Here is a 23,046-nt window from a genome sequence, read left to right as displayed (position 1 = left end):
GGTCTTACTTAGTGCTCCTCACCTTATCTTCTGCATGCTGCAGCTGTCTCCTCAGTGCCTGCACCTCTCTATGCAGACGTTCCACCTGCTGCTCTTTTTGGTTAAGCTGTAACAGAGATGCGGCACCAATACAGTAATTGGCTTTTCACGTTCATGGTCAGAGAAATTGTTATAGTGTGCGTGCGTGCGTGTGTGTGTGTACCTTGCTCGCTGTCAGACTGTTCTGCTCACTTAAAGCCAGGCTCTGTGTCTCCAGCTCAGCATGAAGAGCGCCAGTCTCCTGTTCTAGACGCTGGCTATGGTCCTGGAGTCGTAATCGTTCTTCCTGCAGTTCCTGCAGGGACTGTTCCTGATTCAGCAGCTGGTGGGAAGAAATGATGGTCAGAGGATTTGGGAGAGGCGTGATCCTTATTATAGGTAGAATGAGGTCATTGGCGAGGTTGAGGAATTGGCATATACTACAGCTGAAATAAAGAGCCCTGACGTATAGCACCTGATGGAGAGTGAGCCCTACACCAGTATCTTGTGTGAAATCGCTGTGCTCATGCCCAGAATGCATCTGCACATATACGCACCTATACAAACTTGATCCTGGCACATCTTTTGCCTGGAGAAGTGGGAGAGATGGTGAGGGGCGTTCTGACATAGGCAGAGTATAACAACATACACTGCTAAGGTGCAAAACTGGCACACGTACACATACACTGCTAAGGTGCAAAACTGGCACACGTACACATACACTGCTAAGGTGCAAAACTGGCACACGTACACATACACTGCTAAGGTGCAAAACTGGCACACGTACACATACACTGCTAAGGTGCAAAACTGGCACACGTACACATACACTGCTAAGGTGCAAAACTGGCACACATACACATACAGTGCTAAGGTGCAAAACTGGCACACGTACACATACAGTGCTGAGGTGCAAAACTGGCACACGTACACATACAGTGCTGAGGTGCAAAACTGGCACACGTACACATACACTGCTGAGGTGCAAAACTGGCACACGTACACATACACTGCTGAGGTGCAAAACTGGCACACGTACACATACACTGCTGAGGTGCAAAACTGGCACACGTACACATACACTGCTGAGGTGCAAAACTGGCACACGTACACATACACTGCTGAGGTGCAAAACTGGCACACGTACACATACACTGCTAAGGTGCAAAACTGAGACACGTACACATACACTGCTAAGGTGCAAAACTGGCACACGTACACATACACTGCTAAGGTGCAAAACTGGCACACGTACACATACACTGCTAAGGCGCAAAACTGGCACACGTACACATACACTGCTAAGGTGCAAAACTGAGACACGTACACATACACTGCTAAGGTGCAAAACTGAGACACGTACACATACACTGCTAAGGTGCAAAACTGAGACACGTACACATACACTGCTAAGGTGCAAAACTGGCACACGTACACATACACTGCTAAGGTGCAAAACTGGCACACGTACACATACACTGCTAAGATGCAAAACTGGCACACGTACACATACACTGCTAAGATGCAAAACTGGCACACGTACACATACACTGCTAAGGTGCAAAACTGGCACACGTACACATACACTGCTAAGATGCAAAACTGGCACACGTACACATACACTGCTAAGGTGCAAAACTGGCACACGTACACATACACTGCTAAGATGCAAAACTGGCACACGTACACATACACTGCTGAGAATGTTGTGTTATTTGTGAGCGATCAGGGTCAGGTAGCAGATAGTGATGTAGGCTAGAACTAGCAAACTGTTTATGATTGGCTGATTGCAAATGCACCGCTGACACCGATTGGTGCTTTCCCAATTGCTAGAGAATGGATTTTGCTGCACTATACAAAAATTGAAGTTGATGTCAAACAGCAAATGTCTATTATGGTTATACACATGGGCATAAAGCAGGCGCATATGCTGCAAAGGCAGAGCTGTGCCCACCTCGACACATGCAGCTCAGCGTATGGGCGGACCCAAGGAGACTGCCCCCCTACATTAATGCTTTAGTATATAGATGGGACTACAGCTTTTGAAATATGGTGATATATTAAAAATATATATAAATAAATAAAACCAAGGACTAACCGTGCCGCAGCACAGAGGGCACCTTGTGCAACCGCGTGTTAGGTGGCAGGCAGCGTGAATGCGGACAAGCGTGCTGGTAATCTCTAGGACTGGGGTGTCTCTGTGATTATAAAACATATCGCTGAGAACCTTAATATGTACTCTGCCTACACAGTGTCACATAGTATGCTAAGCTCAATATTCAGCTGCACCAATCCTGCTATAAGGAAGATTCTCTATCACTAGATGTAGGAGATGTTCCGCTGCTGACCTGCTCTCGGGCTCTGTGGAGACTCTCCAGCGTGCTCCGATGTTCCCTCTGCAGCTCCGCGTTCTTTCTCTCCTGCTCCAGGACCCGATCCTGCAGCTCCACTGCTTCTCTCTGAGACCTGCCATATCTCCCTCGCAGGGAGGCCGTCTCGGCCTGCGCCCCCTGCAGCTCTTCTTGCATAGCACTCAACTGCAAGAGAAGGCAAGCCAATGAATGTGCCCGTCGGTGTGGTCTGATGTATAGGGAAAGTTTATATCATGTATAATGCCAATTATTCATATATTCAGCACTGCTTGGATATAGATGACTAGGACACAGATCACTAGAATGTTACTGGCACTTATTGATGCATCTAAAGAATAGTATTCATCTCATACACCAGAATGTTGACGGGTATCATGGTTAAAATGACGACATTTAACTTGTCATGACCATGTCAGCATTGCATCAGTGTCGACATATTGTCTATCAACATTATCACTATGCTGAGATTCTCATATCAGCATGGCCATCGTCAATATATCAAAATCTGAATACCAGCCTTTGTGGACAGTAGGAGTATGGTATTGTATGTACAGAGGGCGCAGAAGAGATTATACAGAAAATATTTGCTTCCAGTTGTTTATTTGTTTTTTTTAAAAAGCACAGTAAGTAAGCCGGTGACACGAGGGAAGCAGGACACAAATTTATAGAAATATGGCAGCATCTACAGTGCAACTTAATAAAAATCATGGCGTTGAGGGGTAATATTTGTATATACAGTACACTGACCCTGAACATCGTGTCCTGCATCTCTGCTCTCATCCTCTGAATTAACGTCAGGTGTTCCCGCTCCGCGCTCTCGGACCTGGAAAGTCTTTCCTCTAAATCCTGTCTCTGCTGCGGATCCCATGCTGGCTCTGCAAGTTCTCCTCGCTGCAAATACAGAGACTCTTCCCTCAGTTGATCTATCTGCAGAGAAAAAAAAACAATGAGATATAATATAATGGTACTGGGGACCTGCCATCATTTACTCACACTGGGAGATCTGCCAGCCAGGGTCCTCACCTCAGCTTCCTGCTTCTGCTGATGGACCCTCAGAGCAAAGTTCTCCTCCTCCAGCTGGGACAGATGCAGGTTACAGTCAGAAAGCTGGAAAGGGACAACAGACTCATGTAAGGTTATCCCCACCCAGAGTCAGTGGGTTAGAGAGCTGCCAGTCTGACTTCTTACATTAGAAAGAGACAATATATAACACAAATAACAAGTTCATGGCAATGTCGTTATGTTGCAGGTCACGTGTGTTGGGAAAGGTGATCACGTTATGGGGTCTACTGTAGTTTCTTTTCATTCATATTAAATCGTATTTAATTAAACAATACTTTTTCAACTTCTGTATTATAGTTCTCAACTATTAATAAGAAAAACCCTAGAGACATAGAACGGTCAGAGATTTATTTATTATCAAGTACTTATATAGCGCCAGAATATTCCGTTGTGCCTTACACTGTGCACTAAGCAGCGGATGTAGAGCTGCACGCAAGGCCGTCATAATTGCTTCCACATGGCGGGTACGGATAATGTAAATGCGCATATTCGCCAGTATGCAGAGGTGGGCGCTTCTGTGCGTTCGGACTGACCCGTCTGTACACCTGGTGTCATAGCAGCCATTATAATCACTGCACACTTCCACCAGCCCTATCCCTAGGTACCAAAGACCCGTCCACATGCCCTGACTGACCTTTGTCTATGTGCAAAATCCCCGCTACCACCCAATGCCGCTCCTTCAGCCGTAGGCGGAGAGGTGACTAAGTTGCGCCCCAGAATATTTTCTATATTCCATATAGGAGACGTGCTAGTGAGCATACTGACCAGCTATACCAGGCCTGACCGACCTGTGGCTCTCCAGCTGTTGCAAAACTACAAGTCCCAGCATACCCTCCCACGATCAGCTCGTACAACATGCTGGGACTTGCAGTTTCACAACAGTTGGTGAGCCACAGGTTGGCCAGGCCTGAGCTATACCATACAACCAAAATAAATGAAACAGTATATATTTACTGAAAAGTTGGTACATATAATCCACAAACATATTACTATATAGTTAAAAATAAATATAACCACATTACACTCATATCATAACATTCAGTTGTAAAGCTGCAAATTAATGGTTATAACTCTTCAGTAGATTAAAGTCAGCTGTCAATATTCTCATTTACTGAAAGTGTATATGAAGGTACTTTCAATAACTTAATTCCATTATATACAATCTCAGAGCAACACTATATCCTGTCAGTAATAGATAGACTGGTATAATGTAGTGCATGCAATATAATATAAAAGTCCTGTATCTTGCAGGAATTTAGGTCGTCTGAAAACTGCTCAAAGGCAATAATATGTTTCTCTAGATCTTATTCATTGGCATAAAAGGATTTATGTGCTTATACTATGTTTATTTAGCATTGTAGCCATTTGTTTTATCTATTGATCCCATATTCATATATTCTCACAGGCGCGTTTTTCTCTCAGGACACTTCCGTAGCAACTGTGCCGTCCTCATCCTCAGCTACAGAGGTGTCCTCATCCTCCAAGCCCCAATTCGCCATGCGGTGTGAGTGAGCCGCACCGAGCGGTGTAACATAGCAACATTCGGTGTCAATGTGTGCCTAATTCGCACCGCAGATGCAGAGAAACACCCCTCATTCTGTGTCAGAGACGCTGCACAATGGAACTTGGCGTAAAAATAAAATGGGCGGCCACAGCATTGTAGCACTTCTTACACAGATTCAGGCTCATTCGCACACAGAAGTACAAGTGTCGCCAATCAAATTAATCACAGCGCTCTCGTTAAGCGGATTTGTCGAATCCACTAAGATGCATATTCGAGCGAAAAAGACGCTCAGTGCAAAGCCAAGTCGCACGGGACCAGCTGCGCCAAGAAAGGCTGATCGGTGCGACTGCGGCAATAGTGTATGAGGACACATCTGTATGAACAGGGCAATGGCGCTCTTCCTTGTGTCCACAAATTCTATTTGCCCAAACACACCGGGTGCTCCTGATGTAGCAATAGAGGCAGTGACAGCGCAGTTACTCATAGCACGGTGCGAGTGACACCTGGTGCGGCCAGTAGGGTAGTGTGTGCAGCTCCGCAGAGTGCCGGGGAGAGGTGTGGCCATGTGGTAAGGGGGTGTGGCCATGTGGATCGAACCCCTGTTTTAGTCTCTCCGGGGGATGCCGGAGATGAGGACTGTTCCCGGGGACCAGTTTATTTGCAGTGCCGGCTCCCTCACTGTGTCAGGAGCAGAGTGCTGCATGTAATGCTACAGTGCAGCACCCGGCTCCTGTCACTGAGGGGGGGGGGGGGGTCGGCACTTTGGTGACACCCCTCGGCGGTTGACACCCAGATACGCACCGCATCCCGCTTATGACGCCACTGATTGATGGTACCTTTATATAAACTTTCAATGCATGAGCAGAATAACCAGGAAAGCCGGCTTTAATCTTCTGAAGAATCCTATCCATTAGTTCAGCGGTTACAACTGAGGGGTCTATTTACTAAGCCTTGGATGGAGATAAAGTGGATGGAGATAAAGTCCCAGTCAACCAGCTCCTGTCAGTTTTCCAGCACATTCTGTGACATGACAGTTAGGAGCTGATTGGTTGGGACTTTATCTCTGGTCACTTTATCTCCATCCAAGGCTTAGTAAATAGACCCCTGAATGTTATGGTATGTCTGCAATGTAGGAATTGTAGTTTTATTTTATTTTTTTATCTATGTATTTGTGGATTATGGGATTAAAACCCTATAGACACAGAGCTGTCAGTAATGTATTTATTATCACGTACTTATTGTATATAGCGCCAGCATTTTCCGTTGTGCAATAAGCAGCGGATGCAGAGCTGCACGCAAGTCCATCATAATTGCTTCCACATGGCGGGTAAGGATAATGTAAATGCGTGGATTCGCCAGTATGCAGAGGTGGGCGCTTCTGTGCGTTCGGACTGACCCGTCTGTGCACCTGGTGTCATAGCAGCCATTATAATCACTGCACGCTTACACCAGCCCTATCCCTATCCCTAGGTGCCAAAGACCCGTCCACATGCCCTGACTGGCCTTTGTCTATGTGCAAAATCCCCGCTACCACCCAATGCCGCTCCTTCAGCCGCAGGCGGAGAGGTGACTAAGCTGCGCCCCAGAATATGGAAAGAGAGAACCGCCAACGATTACAGTGACCAGCTATACCGGGTCATAACATTGAGTTAGACACAAAGAAGCTGTATTTGGGTGATGCCGCTGGTGCCAAATGTACTATTTCATGTTACTGCGAGGATCTGTGCAGCTTCAAGCCGAAGCCGCGCAACCCACTGATGTTCAGTCCACTGCCGTAACCGTCATCATTAGTATCGGCACTTCCACCTGACCCATTCCGGGTGCAGGAGATCCATGAGGAACAGGCCTCCCTTTGCTTGGCGTGCAAAAGTGTAGCTACACACCCATGACACTCCCACGAGACGGATCTCTTCTGTGTGATCACAGCGTTGCCACCCAGAAACTCCCATTTCACCGAAAAGAGGATCCGGCCAACTCAGAACTGACAGGAGGTGTGCATAAATGTGTAACGTCACTCCTGCGCAGTTTGCGAGCACTCGCTATTTGCGGCATTATAAGGGGCTGCGTCCGACTCTTTGTCTATTTTATTCCCATAGTCTTGCGTTTCCTAGCTATTCCCTGTGGAAGCAGCTGCGACTTACACTGCGTGGGGTCTGTGCACTCTTTCTGCACCAGACCTGTATCCTTTACTCGGTTTATGTTGCGCACCGCTCTGCATTATCCGTACTGGTGTAGGCTACGCTGCATGCTCAGTAAGAAAACTCGCAACACATACGTTATCTAAACCAATGTGCATTCAACTTGGATCCATCCTCTGAGTCACTGGAAGTCTAATTTATTAGAAGAGTGAGTACAACCCTTACACTTTATAAATCACAGACCCGTGTATAACTACGATTGCTTGTCTGCACTGTGCTGCTTATGAGTGACACATTGTAACACTAGTACAGTGATTCCCAAACTCGGTCCTTAAGGCACACTAAGAGTCCTGGTTTTAGTGGTATCCATGCTTAAGCACAGATGGTTAAATCAAAATAACAGAGGTGCTAATTAAGTCACATGTGCTCAAGTATGGTTATCCTTAAAACCTGGACTGTTAGTGTACCTTGAGGACCGTGGTTGGGAATCCCTGCACTAGTAGGAAGATCCAACGGATATCCCACTTCTACGCCCCCACCAATATTTTCCATTAGGCCAGGAATGCTATGGATGAGGGGCTTGGCCATAGTAGATTGGAAGGGACGTTGGAGGGTGGGTGGGCGTTTGGGCCGGCCTAGTGTGCATGGTAAGTGCAGATTGGCGTGTTGTCAAAAGTACCTAAAATAAAAATGAATTGGGATTGTTGGTGGGTTGGCAGAGGAGCATATATGTTACCTGGCGGTGGGCCTCGTCTCTCTGGGTAGAAGTGGTCTTCAGGTCCTTATAAAGCTGTTGTATCCTGCCATGTCTCAGCTCCAACTCTTCCTGTCTTTCTTTTAGCTCCCTCTGTAATCTGTACACCTGCTGTTCCTGGGCATCCAGCTACACAAAGCAAAGTGTGACCAGTGAGGCACCAGCAGGGGGCGTGAGACAGTCGGACAGGCAGTGGGAAGGAGTCATTACCTCTGAGGTGAGGACATCTCGGCTGTTCTGTAGCGTGAGAACCTCTTTCTGAGCTGCCCTCAGTTCTGTGTCTCTACGATCCAGCTAATGGAGGAGATGGCATGAAAGGAAACAGCTGGTAAGGAGCGTACATGGGATAAAGTTAGAGTCATACAGAGAGCTTTTATGAGGGAGTGCTGGCATTTAACCATGCTTTGCCCTCAAGGAATGATCTGCATGTGATCATAGGACAAGATACGTCATGTGACTTTAGTGGGAAGGGCCAGTTTGTGGAGTACATAAGAGAAGTGAATTGGACAAACATAAACGTCATTAATTCATAACTTCCTATGGACAAAGCAAACAAATCTCCAACATTAAACACACAGGTGACATAATAATGGGGGAGACGTATCAAACCTTGGAGAGAGATCAAGTACCAATCAATCAGCTTGAAACCGAAATTTTTCAAACACAGCCTGTAACATGACAGTAAGGAGCTGATTGGTTGGTACTTTATCTCTCCATTACATCTCTCTCCAAGGTTTTGATACATCTCACCCAATGTGTCCACTACTGTCTCCGCCTATACGGTGATCTGCAAAACTAATCAGTCCTTTCCCCTCAAGGTCGGCGACTAACATCTCCCACCTAAACGCCTTTCTCTAGGTCTAAAAATATGTCACCGGTTATACTATCATGTGGAAGTAGTGTACCATTTACAGCTACACAAGGCCTTAATAAGGTGTTGCGTTTGGAGTGGATAATTTTTTTTGCAGAAAGTTCTCTAGATTTAGTCCAAACAAGCAGTTATAGACATAAGACATTACTTATGGAGCATACACACGGTCAGATTTGTCAGATGAACGATTGAACGATTTTACCAAAGTTTTGAACGATTTGAACGATTGAACGATTTTTGACTGCATTAAAATGAATGGCATCATCCGAGTCTGACTGCAAACACATCAGATGTCAGATATCGTTATCTGACCATCGGGAACGCGCATCGTTCATCGTCCATCGTTCAGGCATGTCAGATATGTCAGATTTTCCTTCAGATATGAACGATTGAACGATTTTTAAATCGTTATCGTTCATATCTGAAGGAAAAATCTGACCGTGTGTATGCACCATGACTCTCGCTCACATCAGGCCGTGTGTTTCATTGCAGTCTGGGCATACAGGGATCAGTATGGCACACAGCTAGTATGGAGCCCCGGATGGTGTATATGCCATGTATTCTGTTTGACCACACAGTGAATAAAGTCTAATCTAGAACTAGTATTGGTACATTGGACCTGATTCAGACCCGTTCGCTAAGGCGCGATCGCTCGCTGCCTGGCGATTGTTGCTCAGTGCGCATGCGTATAAGTCACAGTGCGCATGCGTAAGCCAGTCACTGCGATGGGGAATCGTGCGCTCGTAGCACAAGCCAGAGCGCTACTTTGAGTGACAGATAGCGCCGTTTGTGGGTGGTTACAGGGGAAGGTGCTTGTAAATGGGGGAGTGGTGTTGCGGACGCAGGCGTGTCAGGCCAACAAAACGCTGTTTAAAGGGCGTGCATAATTAGCAAAGTGGCGTCATGGTACATGTCTCCTGCACGTATTTCAGCCAGCACTGATCGCAGTGCTTGTGGCGGGGTAGGGCTACCTCAAGGGCTGCGTGCAACTCCGATGGCTCTCGATGTTACAGATTAATCCAACAATTCCAGGAGATGACGTGTGTTGCGAGGGGAAAGGGGGCGTCTTTATACACTAGCGAGCGCTCAGTGCCGTAGCTCGCTAAGACATAGAGGGCGTCCTTACGCCACGCAGTGTGAGCGTGGAATTTGAATATCCGGCCCCTTTTTGCCAGCGAGCGGCCGCATCTTGCGAGCAGGTCTGAATGAGCTCCATTGTTACTGCACAGAAGAGACATCCTGCACCGGGATAAGTGAGCGAGCCTAAGTTACCACTATGTAATACCTGACTGCTGCATCAGACGACCAATGCAACACTCAGCTATTCAATATGTACCAAACATGCCTTTATTCACTTTCTCTACCTCGTTCCATTCTATATTCAAAACCATACAAATCAAACCCTTAAACTGTCACCTGGAATCATAATTACGTTTTCCATATTCTGCCCCTGATCATAGTAATAATAATAATAATAATAATAATAACTAACTTTTATATAGAGGCGCCACAAAGTTTCCGCAGCATCATACAAAGGTAAACGTAGACATATTTCACAGTAAGAGAGTATAAGTGTATAATACACAGCGGCTGACCATAGTATAAGTACATAGTACAGTACTCAGCATTACTATAACACTACAGACAGAGAAGGAGAGATAACAGGGGCAAGACTAAGGTAACTCACTGAAGATAGCAGGAGCGTGCCAAGCAGAGTGAGGGATCGGATTGATACAGTGGTCAGTGGCTCATCACCCAACCCATTGTCAAGCAAAGAGGTGAGATGGATAGTGCAAGCTAAGAACAGGATGGTGGAGGGCCCTGCCTGTTAGGGCTTACATACTAAGGGGAAGGGAAGTTTCCAGCTAACCTTCAGATACTCACCTCAGCTTTCAGGAGTCCATTGCTTTTCGATACAGAGGAGAGTGCATCTATACTACGGCTTTCTGGGGGGACCCCGGCAACCTGCGGGTATGACATGACAACAATGAGAGTAATATTCACGCTACAGTCACCGTCTGATACAATGCAAGGATGCAGTATGTAAGCTTTGGTGTAGGGTAATACAGCAGAGACATGATAAGTCAGGCACACATTATAGGAGGAGAGGAGCTTACCACTTTGCTCAGAGCTTTCACCTGGTTCTCCAAGTGATGCTTCTCTTGTAGATGGATTACTGCCTTGGAGTCCTTAAGGGAAATTTCATGGTGTAGCTCGGTGATGGTCTCTTGTAGTTCTTGTAGCCGGGCATCTTTCTCTAGTACCTGGCAGGAGATTACAGGCATCATAGATGTGGAAATAGAACATAAGGAGATGGGAAATCAGTTGTTTCTAGGAGGTAACCCTTATATCTAGCTGGGTTTCAACTTCAGTCAATATTAGGAATCATGAGAATTTCATGGCGCTTATTATGTACATGGACAGACGTGCGTAAATCACCCTCTGGAAAGCATAGTGAGTGATGAGTATGTATAGACATGGTACACAGGAATACAGGGAGGGCAGGCGGGGGACACCATATTACAGAGAAGACAACTACACCTAATCTAGCCACACTCCTTGGACTGCATAGAAAGCTGGCCAGTGACGGCACACACTGGAAGATCTCACATCTCTCATCACATCGTACTTTAGATGCTGATCAGGACCCAGACACAGCGATTTGTGTCTAGTTTAATTTTAAAACACCTAATTGGCTATGAAATATCCAGATGTATGAGCCTCTTACCTTGTATTCAGCTTCTACCATTCACTCTACATTTAATGTGATGGAGCGTCTTCTGATTGTCAGCTGTGACTACACTAAGTATATGTGACAGTGTTTTAGGAGACTTGTTTTCTGTGTAGAGAAACCTAATGGCATAGAAAGCACGGCTTGAATACAGGGATAATGTGCCTTCTATTCAGTCACACCTCGGGATTTCTGGACAGTCCATGAGTGTACGCCAGAGGCCACTTAGTCTAGAACACGAAAGTTAATCAAAGTTTTTAATAAGCACCTTGGAGCATTAAATAATAAAACCTACAAGATCCCTGCGATGTGCACATTTTCCAGGTTTTAGGCTTGTTAAGAACATAGGGCAGAATATTGTTCCCTGCCACCAGCTGCTTCAGGAAGAGAATTCCTGTAGTGTGAACCCATAGGCTGACAGATTGTAGATTTGTTATGCATAGGAACAAATGCTTTCCCCACAATTTTTACCATACAGGTAGAGAATGTAAGCAGTTGATCTCTTTAAATAAGGCACCCTGTATTGTAGGCTAATTGCGCAGGGGGGCTGGTTGTGGTAGAACTGTCTGAAGTGCTAATTTCTCTCTTTTTTTTTTTTTTTTTTAAATGGATTTTCTCCTTTCCCTGCCAGCGGTTTTTATAGGCTAATGAGCTAAAGGAGAGAGATTCGGCCAATTTCTGGTACTGTGTAAAGAAATTTGGACCTTTTTTATACTTTGCTGTAGATAGATGTAAATACAAGTGTGTGTGTTTTGCACTCTTTGTCTGTGCCATGCAGACAATATTGTATTTCATGTTTCGGAGACACAGTAGCCTAATGGGAGTGGGGCGGGTACATGCTAAACTAAAACACCGGGTGCAATGAGGCCAATAGGTACAACCTTAAGAATAAATGAGAGAAGCTGAGGTCTCAGTACCATTACACGCGCACCTCAGCAGCACACAGACAGCACATAACATATCGCAGCCCGTACTTCTTCCCACCTGTAAACGGGCCAAGTCCTGGCAGCAGCTAATGAGTTAGAGGACACTATGAATGATCTGCATCAGGAGCCATAGGCAAGAGCTTGCCATCACACTGGGGCTCACTAATGTACTCGCAGTCCATTACTCAGTCATCCATCAAGCGGCCGCAGTTCCTCATGATAGATTCCAGTGCTCTGTGATCTGTAAGGCGCTGCCAGGCAGATGCATTAGAAGTCTGGAGTTGGGAGGACAGAGCAGGGTGAGAACATAGGAGCATCTGCCAGTAAATCTTCCTCTCTCCCAGCTGTACTCGGTGAAAGCTGCAAATTTATGTGAAGGGACTGGAATAGTTCTCACCATGGAACAGTGACTGTGAGCGATTGTGCATCTGAATTTGCAACACCAGGGACGTGCAGTCAGGGTAGGCAGGGGAGACAGAGCCTCCCGGTCATACTCCTGAGATTTGATATAAAAATTATTAGAATAATACAAAGATATTTATAACTTATAAACATCTTCTTTGTTTATTGTAATCATTTTTATAGTTAACACTCACCAGCTTTGTGGAGCTCCCTGGGACTGCAGGGAGATGAGAGATGAGGCAGCAACAGCTCAGCCTCACTTTTGTATAGTCAGAGTTGGGGGCGTGGCCACAACATGGGCAGTAAGCTGCACAAAAGAGCGCTAATAGAGGCATGCCTCTGAGTATGAGGGGCATGCCTTGAGCACTGATGGAGATCTTGGATAGAGATCGGAGCTCAGCAGCAAGAGAAAACACAGTGATGCAGGTAGGAGAATCAATGGACACTGAAGCTTAGTGTAGTGAGGGGGGAGTTACAGTGAGTAGGGGGTGAGACAGGCTCCCAGCACTCAGACCCATCGCCATGTGTGCCTCCCCAGCCATTGACCTCACCACTTAGCCAACTCCCTCTCACCGCCTAGGAATGGCCAATACCCTTTCTAGACCATGTATGTCAATCCCAACTGTGACTCTGTGCGCATGGACTCTGGACGCAGTCGCACCGTGAATTAGATGCATGCCTCGAAGAAAAAGAAATGCTCAACTGCATCCGGCATCGGCAGTGCGTTCGACTTGGAATCAGACCCAGGGCCAGATTAACAATGGGGCGGATGGAGCTACAGCTCCAGGCCTCCACATAAAAATAGGCCCATCATCAAGCAGCATGATGATGACCAGATAACAGCAAACCACATGGTCTGCCATAAATTAAAAATTATTAAATTTGTTTTTCGAATCACCTCACAATATGATGCAATTTTTATACTTTCATGTATTTCGGGAGACATTGGAGCTGATAGTGAAGGGTGTGAACACACCCACATGGCACTGACCACACCCACACAGCACTGGTCACACCTCCTCTGCTTCTCACAATAGGCCCTTGGTAATTTTCAGCCCCAGGCCCTGATCAGACCCCGAGTGCACATTAACCTGGACTGGTCATATACATCATTAAATCACTGTTCTCGTCAACACGCCGAATGAGGAATTGTCTGGATGACTACAATACAGAAAAGTTCCAACGGAGCCAGAAAGGAATAATCTTATGAAGGAAAATGTCCATTTGTGGCAATGAATTGCTGAGCAGCTCACGGTCTGTTGCCATATTTTTGTGACTATCTGTCCCACATCTCTGTGTATGATCCAATTCCTTTCTCTGTCTATATTATACCACACAAAAGCATATGAAAACAGAACATTTATTACTGCAGGTTTTCCATATACAGCAGAACACAGATGTGAGAGTCATCTTCATGGCAGCCCTCACTTATCATAACAAAGATGGTTATTTAATACTGACCTGCATTGGGTTTAGCATTTGTCACTTGCACATGGTGGTTTAAAATAAAATAAGGATTTTATGGAATGTTTAGTAATGAGATTTTCCACAACACCCTCCCCTCAGATATGTGCAGCAGGGGCCCTTCCCTGGGCCCCTGCTGTTTGTGTGATGCTGCTGCACTCTTAGCATGGCTGTCTGAACAATGTAGGGAACTGCTAGCCCTTAATTGGATGGCTGTATTTGCCCAATCTGAAGTCGGCTGCAATTATTCCTTGGTGTGTCAAGCAGTCTTAAGAAAGCACTCCTACAAACTATTATTAGGGAAAGCTGCAAACAGTGGTGGCTCAGCTCATGGTGTACTTGTTGAGGGGTAGATGTTATCAGCGCTATTCACAGGAACAGCTGTGTTGCTAGCAGGCCACAGGCAAATGTGGAGGGGAGGGGGTTCCAGTTTCCCTGAAACCCCCCTCATGTCTATTGGGGACCACAATAGTAGTAGCTTTTCCTACCAAATCTGCTGTGTGTGTTTGGTTCTGATTGGGCAATCAGCACTCCGCACCAGATAGATCAGAGAGCAGCTGTAAGCAAGAATAGACAGGTTTCTCACCATGAGTTGGGAGAATATGTGCTCACTGCTTAGAAAGCACAGTACTCTCTCCTACTGGTTCTATCATGTGTGTGTGTATAAATAGATAGATCTCTCTCTCATATAATATATATATATATATAGATATATATATAGATAGGATGTTTAACCTTTTGCTGACCACTTATATTATTTATATGAGATACAGAAAGGTCTCTCCCCTACAGCCAATACAATAGATGAGTGTTTCCCAAACTCATTCCTCAGGGAGCACTAACAGTGAGTGGTTTCCATTTTTCCTAGTTGGTGTACAGGTGTATTCCTTACTGGCTGATACATTTTAAAATATCCACATGTGGAGCTAATTATTTAAGTTGTGATTCTGTGAGGAGACCTTGAAAACATGGAATAAGTTTGGGAAACAATGCTATACACCATCTGTAGTGTTAATTATAAATACTGTATTACATACACTATCCAGTGTATAAGAAGACCAATGTGTGGATATATGTCCAGGGTTGGTGCTAGGCTCTACTGCAGCTCCTGTACTTGCTCCAATGCTCTGCAGAGCAGGGGACCTGGACAGTAAGATGGTGCCCACATCGGAAGGAAAAAAAAAAACATTCAGCTCATGCGGGCTGCCCTACTGCCACATCTAATGGTTCATAGCGCTCCATACGAATGGTTATGAGGGACGGCTGCATCAAGCAAGCGGTGGGATCCCCCATTGGTGCATTTGCAGGGGTGAAAGTTGTATTCTTCTCCCGTTCTTCCCCAAGGGCTGGATCCACTTTAGTTTCTCCAACAGCAACAATTGCAGGGGCATCTTACTTTGTTTTGTTTTTTTAAACAGACAATGTTGAAATAAATGGAAAATAATCAGTGTGCTCCTTTGCATACCTGAAGGCATGAGATACCTTCGGACTGGACTAGCACCCCTCCCTTATTGGTTTTAAGCAGGGAGTCTGGCATTGCCACTGCACATTAGTAAAAGGCACAATTTAGGTAAGTCCTACAAATTTATATACTGTAGTGCAGCTTTGGGTTGATTTTTGGGGCGTGTGTCCCCTGGATTGCTTTGGTTGGGCTGCTTCAGGGCATCGCATTATAACACTCTTTTTCTTTTTTGCACTTTTTAACACTTTTATTGTTTGTTTATTATATATGTATTTTCACATCTCTATTCTTATATATGCAGAAGTAGCTGCTCTTATCGATCCAATTTTACACTTCACTTTTCTTACTAGAGCGATGCCCTGGGGTGGCTCAGCTGGGCTGATTTGGGGGTGTCCTGCGCTCTGGATTTGAACCTCAGTATGTTAAGGACCTACCCTAAGAGGTTACCGTGAAGTGGTGGGTAGGCCCATAACTTTGGCCATGATTATGCTAAAACCTCTATTTATTGCAAAATGTATTGTAAATATTAGTAATTTGGAGTTGTGCACCTGAAATTTGTCTTTTTTTGTCTACACTGTTGAAATAAATGTATTTTCTATGCCCTTATGATGCAGGGTAAAACCATGCTGCACTGCAGGTGGGGTAGATGTAAAATGTGTAGGTAGATTTAGCTTTGGGAGGGGTGTGTCCTAACTCGTATCTAAACTGCAGTGTAAAAATAAAGCTGTCCAGCAATTGTGGGCTACATGCAAAAGCGGCCAGTATTTACCCTGCATGCAAAAACAACAAATGTATTTACATCCCCTGACAAGTAACTTACTCCGTTTGCTGTGCTCCCAACTCGGAATCAGTCCCCAAACAATTACTTGGTGGTACAGTAATACAGCTATCAGACGCGTTTCAGTATAATATAGTAACAAATTATAAGCAATTTTCAGTATAATACAGTGTCTCTCTCTCAATGTAACACACAGCCTCCTTTATTTCCAATATTTCGGGCTTTTGATAACCCTTTTTTTTAAATAACCCTTTTTTAAGAAAAGGGTTATTAAAAGCCCTAAAATGTTGGAAATCGAATTGCAACATTGGGCGCCCATTAATTACCGCAATGTAAAGAAAACAATAGAATCGCCCAAAGAGTCCATTTGCAGGGTACCCTGTAGCTACACAAGGTACACCCCCATACTTGTACCTTATTCACTACTTACATCTCATCTCTGCAAATGGGTGCACATGCAACTGAACACAGGGGGTCATTCAGACCCGCTCGCGAAGTTCGCTCGCAAGCGGGTCGATGTTTGGCGAATGCGCACGACGACGACGAGAAATACGTCGCTCGGGGTCTCGCACCAAAGGGGGCGTGCTGTCGATCGTGACTGACAGCACACTCTCTTTGGTGGGCGTGCTGACCAGACAAAGCCGTTCCCATGGGAACGCCTACCGTCTGAGTCCGGCCCCACTGACATCAGTAATGATGTCAGTGGGAGTGACTTTGGCTCTGATAGAGCCAAAATCACTCCTGGGCTTGCGGCAGCGAGACCCTACCACAGGGTCTCGTCGCAAGCCCGATGGTCGCGATGGTCTTTGACCATCGCGACCATCATCATGGACGCTCGCATAAGCTGTGGGTGGTAACCCACAGCTATGCGAGCATCCATGAGGACGCTCCAAAAACAGGTAGGAGGGCCCTGATTCAGAGCGAGCGCTCTGGTCAGAGCGTTCAGCTCTGAATCAGGCCCACTATTCCCATCTGTAGATGATACATTTGTACCCCAACAGACACTACCAGCTTGCCTCCAAATCCAGGAGCTTTGCCATAGAAAGTGATGCAGTCAAGAAAAATAAGCGGATGACCTCACAATTTTGCATTTTGTAATTTTTTTAATTTTGTATTTTTTTTTTAACATAAGAGTGCACAGGTATTAGATAGAGGCTGCAAAAAAAACAGAGGGGGGGGAGGGAAGAGGTGCGGAGAGAGGTGGTTTGTAACAGAAAATGCTGAGCGGAGGCCTTCCTTGTACCTAGTGGGTTTTGCCATCACCTAATGTATGTGCCTGGACAAGAGACTCTCACATCGATTAGATTAGAACAGTGGGTGGGGCTTGTTTATAGAGTATAATTAGTATTATTAGGCGGATGAGTTGAGTTTAACCTTTAGCGAAATAATTGTAAAAAACAAGTTATGTATATATACACAGGGTACACAGTGACTGTCCTACCTCAATGTGGCTGAGCTCCTGACTGTGTATAACATCCCTCAGTTGACTGTGCAGTTGTACTACGAGCAGCTCCTTATCTGCCACCAGTTCCCTCAGCTCCTCCAGCTCCTGCGCCCCTCTATATGAACAGAGAAATTAAGGAATTATGTACCAGGCATGCTCTCAGATGCCATCATTTCTATAAGGATACAATGTTGTGCTCATGCGTCTTCTACATATTTTCCAACTGCAAAATAAACTCACGGAGAGATGGTAAAAGGGGTTTTTAAACATCATTTAATTAATTTGCACCAAGTTAATTACAACCACAGCAAATAATTATGTTTGCGTTGGGAGGTGTGGATACAAAAGAAAAAACGGGAAAAGAACATTATCTGTGTACGCGGCTTGAGGTCTTTAATATGGCAAGGAAAGATTAACCCCTTCATTGCTAGGCTCCTCTCTCATTAAGGGGTAATGAGATTTGGGAAGAAAGACAAAAGGTACCAATAAAGCACAGAAACAACAACCGCTTTTTGGGGGGCATTTTTTGTGCGTTTTTTTTTTTTAAGATATAAATAAAAAAAATAAAAATTAAATAAATGGCAGTGCCAACAATACTTAGGCTACAAAGCATAAACAATAGTATTTTCTAGTTTGTTTTTCACTTTGTGTTTTTATTTTCAATAGCAGCCTCTCCCTGTTATGTATTTTCTGGCTATTGTTTTAAATTTGAAACTGTGGAAAAATGATGGGGCAGAAAAACAGCACATAAAAGCATAGAAAAGCAGGGGGGGAAAAGGCCACAAAAATCCTTGAATAGTAAAAAATAAAGAAAACAATACAAAGACAGACTAGCCAAGATCAGCTCTAGGTTATTATTTATATAATAATCCAGCTGTATTATACCAACCAATTATATTATACGTATGCAGATCTATATTAATATTGGGGGGAAAAAAATGCTCTCTCAAAGGGAAAACGGTTACTGCAATTCCACTTTTATTATCTTGTGTAAAAAAACTTCAATTGCATTGAAGTTCACAATTTATTTTGTTATAAAACAAATACATAGCTTTTATATGTATTATTTCGTTATGATGCACTTATTTTTTTGAATAATTAAAAATATATTTAACATTTTATTTGTCCTGAAGAAAATTGTTTTTTTTTTATTGTAATGCTTTTTTTGCAAATCAGATTGAAAATGTATATGTGTATTATAGATGTCCTTAGATTCATTGTTAAAATAAAAAAGCCATGGGTCATTGTGCATGTGCATTTTTTTACAGCATGTATCGTAGGAGAACATTACCTTTTTATGGCCTCTATTTTTAATTGGGGGGGGGGGAACCAAAATAAATATATATGGATGAAAGATGCAAGATAGAAAACACATAGACCAAGGGAGGACAATCTATGGCTTGGCAACTCCTGTGGAACAGCAGCAGCATGCTGGGAGTTGTAGTTCCACAATGGATGGCAAATTTATTATAAACTCCCAACAGATAGAATAAATGTACAATTTGTTAGCTAAATTCAGTGCATTTAAAGTTAACACAACTTTAAAATATAATATATATATATATATATATATATATTTTAAGTGGCAGGGAGACCAAAATAATATTATTTATATATATATATACACACACATACATATATATATATATATATATATACACACATATATATACATATACACACACACATATATATACATATACACACACACATACACTTTATATATTTTATTTATCTTTCATTATTTTAAAAAATTTGGTGTAGTTTTCTTCCCAATAAATTTCTTAAAAAGAGATTGCAATATCTTCAGCATGCTTTCAGGGGGGAATCTAAGATTTTTTTTTTTTTTTACAAACACCTTCTTGTTTTATTTTGATGCAATTTGTACTTTTCATAATGAGCACCACCTGATTATCACAATAAGAAAATCAGGCCAGTTGCAATCTCTTTTCACGTCAATGGCCGATGAGTTAAATGAGAACTGACAAGCGGCACCCGCAAGTGGAGCACTGGAAAATATGCCCTGTGCTGTGGGCTTCCGATGCATGGCTCCTGTAGGCATCTATTAGCAGCTAGAGGGTAGCGAGGAATGGAGGCAGAGATCAGGGGAGACTGAAGAGAATTACAAAGAAGATACACATATAAAAAGGCATACATGTAACACAAAACACGCACATACAAGGACACAGGTTGTGAATGGTCTGTATAGAGCTGGTAGTGAGGGGAATCAAACACTCTTGACGGGAAAAAAAAAAAAAAAAAAAAAACACTTCCAGACTACTCATAAATTATACAGCTCATCTGCATATTCAAGGCAGGAGACATTATGCAAATGTGGGATGATTTGCACACTGTATTTTTTTTTTTTTTTTTTTCGCTACAGCACAGATTTAGCCTTTCAGGAGAGGAGGAGAGAACAGGACAGCTAGACATGGCGATGATGGCATCTCTCGCCCTACAATCTCTGTTCCCAGACAGAGGTCCACACTAAATAAACACCCCCCTCTAAAGAACAGCCTCCAAACAAAGCCTGTATTTGCATGGCTAATTGTGCTGTTAATTAACCGGTTCAGTGCTGGAGAGACTGCCTACGCCGGTGATAGAAATGTTCAAGGCCTTTACATAAATGGAGAAGATATGGGCAGTTTGTGATGTTGCATAAAAAAGCTGGCATGGGAGCGAGAGCCTTAATTTGGAACGTGCCAGCACACTGACATACTAGGTCGTGATCAGAAATCCTCGGGTTCGGGCAAATATGAATGGGAGATGTTTATATGTGCAATGATTAAAGGTGGGGGGGGATTGTGTGACAGCGCACGTTTCATAATTATTTCATCTGACGAAGCATCAATGTCACTGGGGATTATTTTACCTAATTACAGGGTGTTAATGGGGAGAAAGATGAGGAGGGGAGGTTTGGTAGAAGTTCAGGATGTCTCCCTTGTCTCAGGGGGAGGGGAAAGGGAGTGCCCAGCTTATTTAGAATAAAATAGAATGGCAGTATACAGTCATGCAGAGGCAGTTTCACCACAATTCCTATCAGCTATTCTCCAATAAGCAGCCTTACTGCTTTGCTTCCCCCCCCCCTTCCTATACTGCAGGCTTTGCTCAGCCCCCTCCCCCACGCCCAGCAGACCCATGCCAGCCTGCCGCTCATACCCTCTGGGAAAAGTTAACTGTAATTTTTTTTTTCCAGCTTTTAAATCAATTAGCCCGTCTGTTAATTAACATCAAGCCGACAGGAGGAGGAGGAGAGAGAGCTGCATGGGCGGATGGCAGACGAGCTGGCACGATGCCATCCACTCAGTGGCAACGCCACAATTTCGTGTGATATTGGCAGCGGGTATATGTCACGGCGGCCAATGAAGTGGTTCTGGAGATCCTTTTACAGCTCCAGAGCAGACAAAGAACGGGCATTGACTGCCAGAGCAAATGTCTTTACCCAAGGAAGCAAGTCACAGGAGATAGGTGACGTGCGGGAAGCCAGATTGGGGCATGGGGGTGACTGATGTGGCTTTCCCTCCCTCCAAATGTTCCTTCTGCCGCAGTGAGCCAGCAATGATGTATCCTTCCATGTCATGTAAGGCACAGTTGCCAAGCTGTGGGCGCCCGCCTCGACTATGGAACCAGCGGTAAAATATGGAGGAAAAAAAAAAATTCATCTGTGAAAAGGGATCAGTGCCAAGGACCCGGGCATGTCTCACAGCGTTACATCTTTCTCCGGGGACACTTTTTCCCTGCGTCTCTGCAAGCTCGTTTGGCATTGGAGTTTTACAATTAACACAGATTGAAACGCCTCGTCAACAACAAACAAAAGGGTCTGGGCCGCAGATTTGCAGCAATGGCACTAAAGACCTCTCTTCATGCCACAGTATGGCCGCTGCCAGCCAATGTAAGAAGAGGCAATGCCAACAGCAATAATGGGGGAGAAAGGCTGTGCCCTGCAAGCACTAGACAGCGTGTGCATGTACACTCCATATACAAACCTATGGGCAGGTGTTGGATCATCTGGAGGACACCAGGATGAGCTCACACTACACACAGGAGGGGGCATGATCCAAATACCCTGCACCCACATATAAACATACACACACACAGTTACACAAACATTTCCAGAGCAGGTACGTGGCAGGAGAGAGGCAGCTCTCTAGAAGCAGCAGGATCAGGAGGCTGAGAGAGATTTATCTGCAGTTGCTGCTATCACCAGGGAGATAGATGGGGCCGAACCAAACCCTTTCTCCCAGATCCTGCCTATGTGGATGCATCACTGAGAAGAGCACAAACTTGGGAGGCAGTCAGGAGTGTGCCACTTTGAAAAGAGCACTGCACTGCATGGGTACAAAGCTTTGGGTATACTCCAGATGTTCACTTGTCATTTGCTGTGCTCTGGTTTGTCGGAGGGTACTCACATGCTTGATGCTGTATTGGCTCCTGTTAGGTCTGTGGGTGCTGGGTGCAGGGCCAAATGCTGGCGCTGGAAACAAAAAACGGATACAGTCAGATAAGTCACGCCAACACGGTGAGGATCTTACAAAAGTACGTTGAGGGTTTGTGCTGCTGCCCGTCGTGTGGGGGTAGTGACAACCTGGCTTGGAATATAAGACCCGCACAGGATTTACAGCTGCGCTCATGGCTTACGATTTAACTATATGCCTAATTGTTTGGGGGATTTCCCCCTCCCCATATTCTTAATAAATCCGCACTGGATTTTAATGAGGAATAATTGTTTAGCTAACGAGCTTTGGCACACTATGAAATAATGAAGAGCCCTATATGCACACTGTCTGGATTACAAAGACAAGCACCAAGGAATCTGCATGTGGATGAGGCTTCGCAGCCCCCCTCAGCAGGAGAAACGCAACGATGGGCGATGGGTCCGGAATCTTACTCCTCTGCCAAGGGGCGTACAGAGCCCCCACCAAGAACGGAGGGGCGGCAGAGGGTTATTAAACTCACACAGTCTGAAATCGGCAGCTAATGTCTCTAGTGGTTAATCATCCTACAGTGCTATGGCTTTGTGCATATCTCATTTGCATCTCATTAGGCAGGCTGCTTGTGCAAGAGCTTATTTGGAGCAGAGAAAGTTGAGAAGAGCCGGCGTTGAGAGAGAGCAGCTCTCC

The 23,046-nt window shown here is 44.7% G+C and overlaps 1 protein-coding gene across 2 annotated transcripts in view; it reads right to left on the bottom strand.

Annotated features, from left to right (window-relative positions):
• Window positions 1-23,046, bottom strand: part of PMFBP1 (polyamine modulated factor 1 binding protein 1) — a 139,667-nt gene that overhangs the window by 49,225 nt on the left and 67,396 nt on the right. Inside the window, exons 4-14 of one of the 2 annotated variants that reach the window (XM_088456989.1) lie at window positions 22,336-22,400; window positions 17,924-18,041; window positions 10,837-10,983; window positions 10,604-10,684; window positions 8,059-8,142; window positions 7,831-7,977; window positions 3,414-3,497; window positions 3,138-3,317; window positions 2,367-2,555; window positions 203-361; window positions 23-106 (exon numbers count right to left, since the gene is read on the bottom strand). In XM_088456989.1, coding sequence (XP_088313115.1) covers window positions 23-106; window positions 203-361; window positions 2,367-2,555; window positions 3,138-3,317; window positions 3,414-3,497; window positions 7,831-7,977; window positions 8,059-8,142; window positions 10,604-10,684; window positions 10,837-10,983; window positions 17,924-18,041; window positions 22,336-22,400 — 1,338 coding nt within the window. The remainder of the gene's footprint in view (window positions 1-22; window positions 107-202; window positions 362-2,366; window positions 2,556-3,137; window positions 3,318-3,413; window positions 3,498-7,830; window positions 7,978-8,058; window positions 8,143-10,603; window positions 10,685-10,836; window positions 10,984-17,923; window positions 18,042-22,335; window positions 22,401-23,046) is intronic. The other variant, XM_088456990.1, reaches the window with a different exon arrangement.

Source organism: Taudactylus pleione, unplaced genomic scaffold (genome assembly GCF_031769625.1).
Source record: "Taudactylus pleione unplaced genomic scaffold, aTauple2 ptg000731l, whole genome shotgun sequence".
Classification (NCBI taxonomy): Eukaryota; Metazoa; Chordata; class Amphibia; order Anura; family Myobatrachidae; genus Taudactylus; species Taudactylus pleione.
The sequence above is the reverse complement of the archived record's forward strand: the minus strand, read 5'-3'. Positions and strand labels throughout refer to the sequence as shown.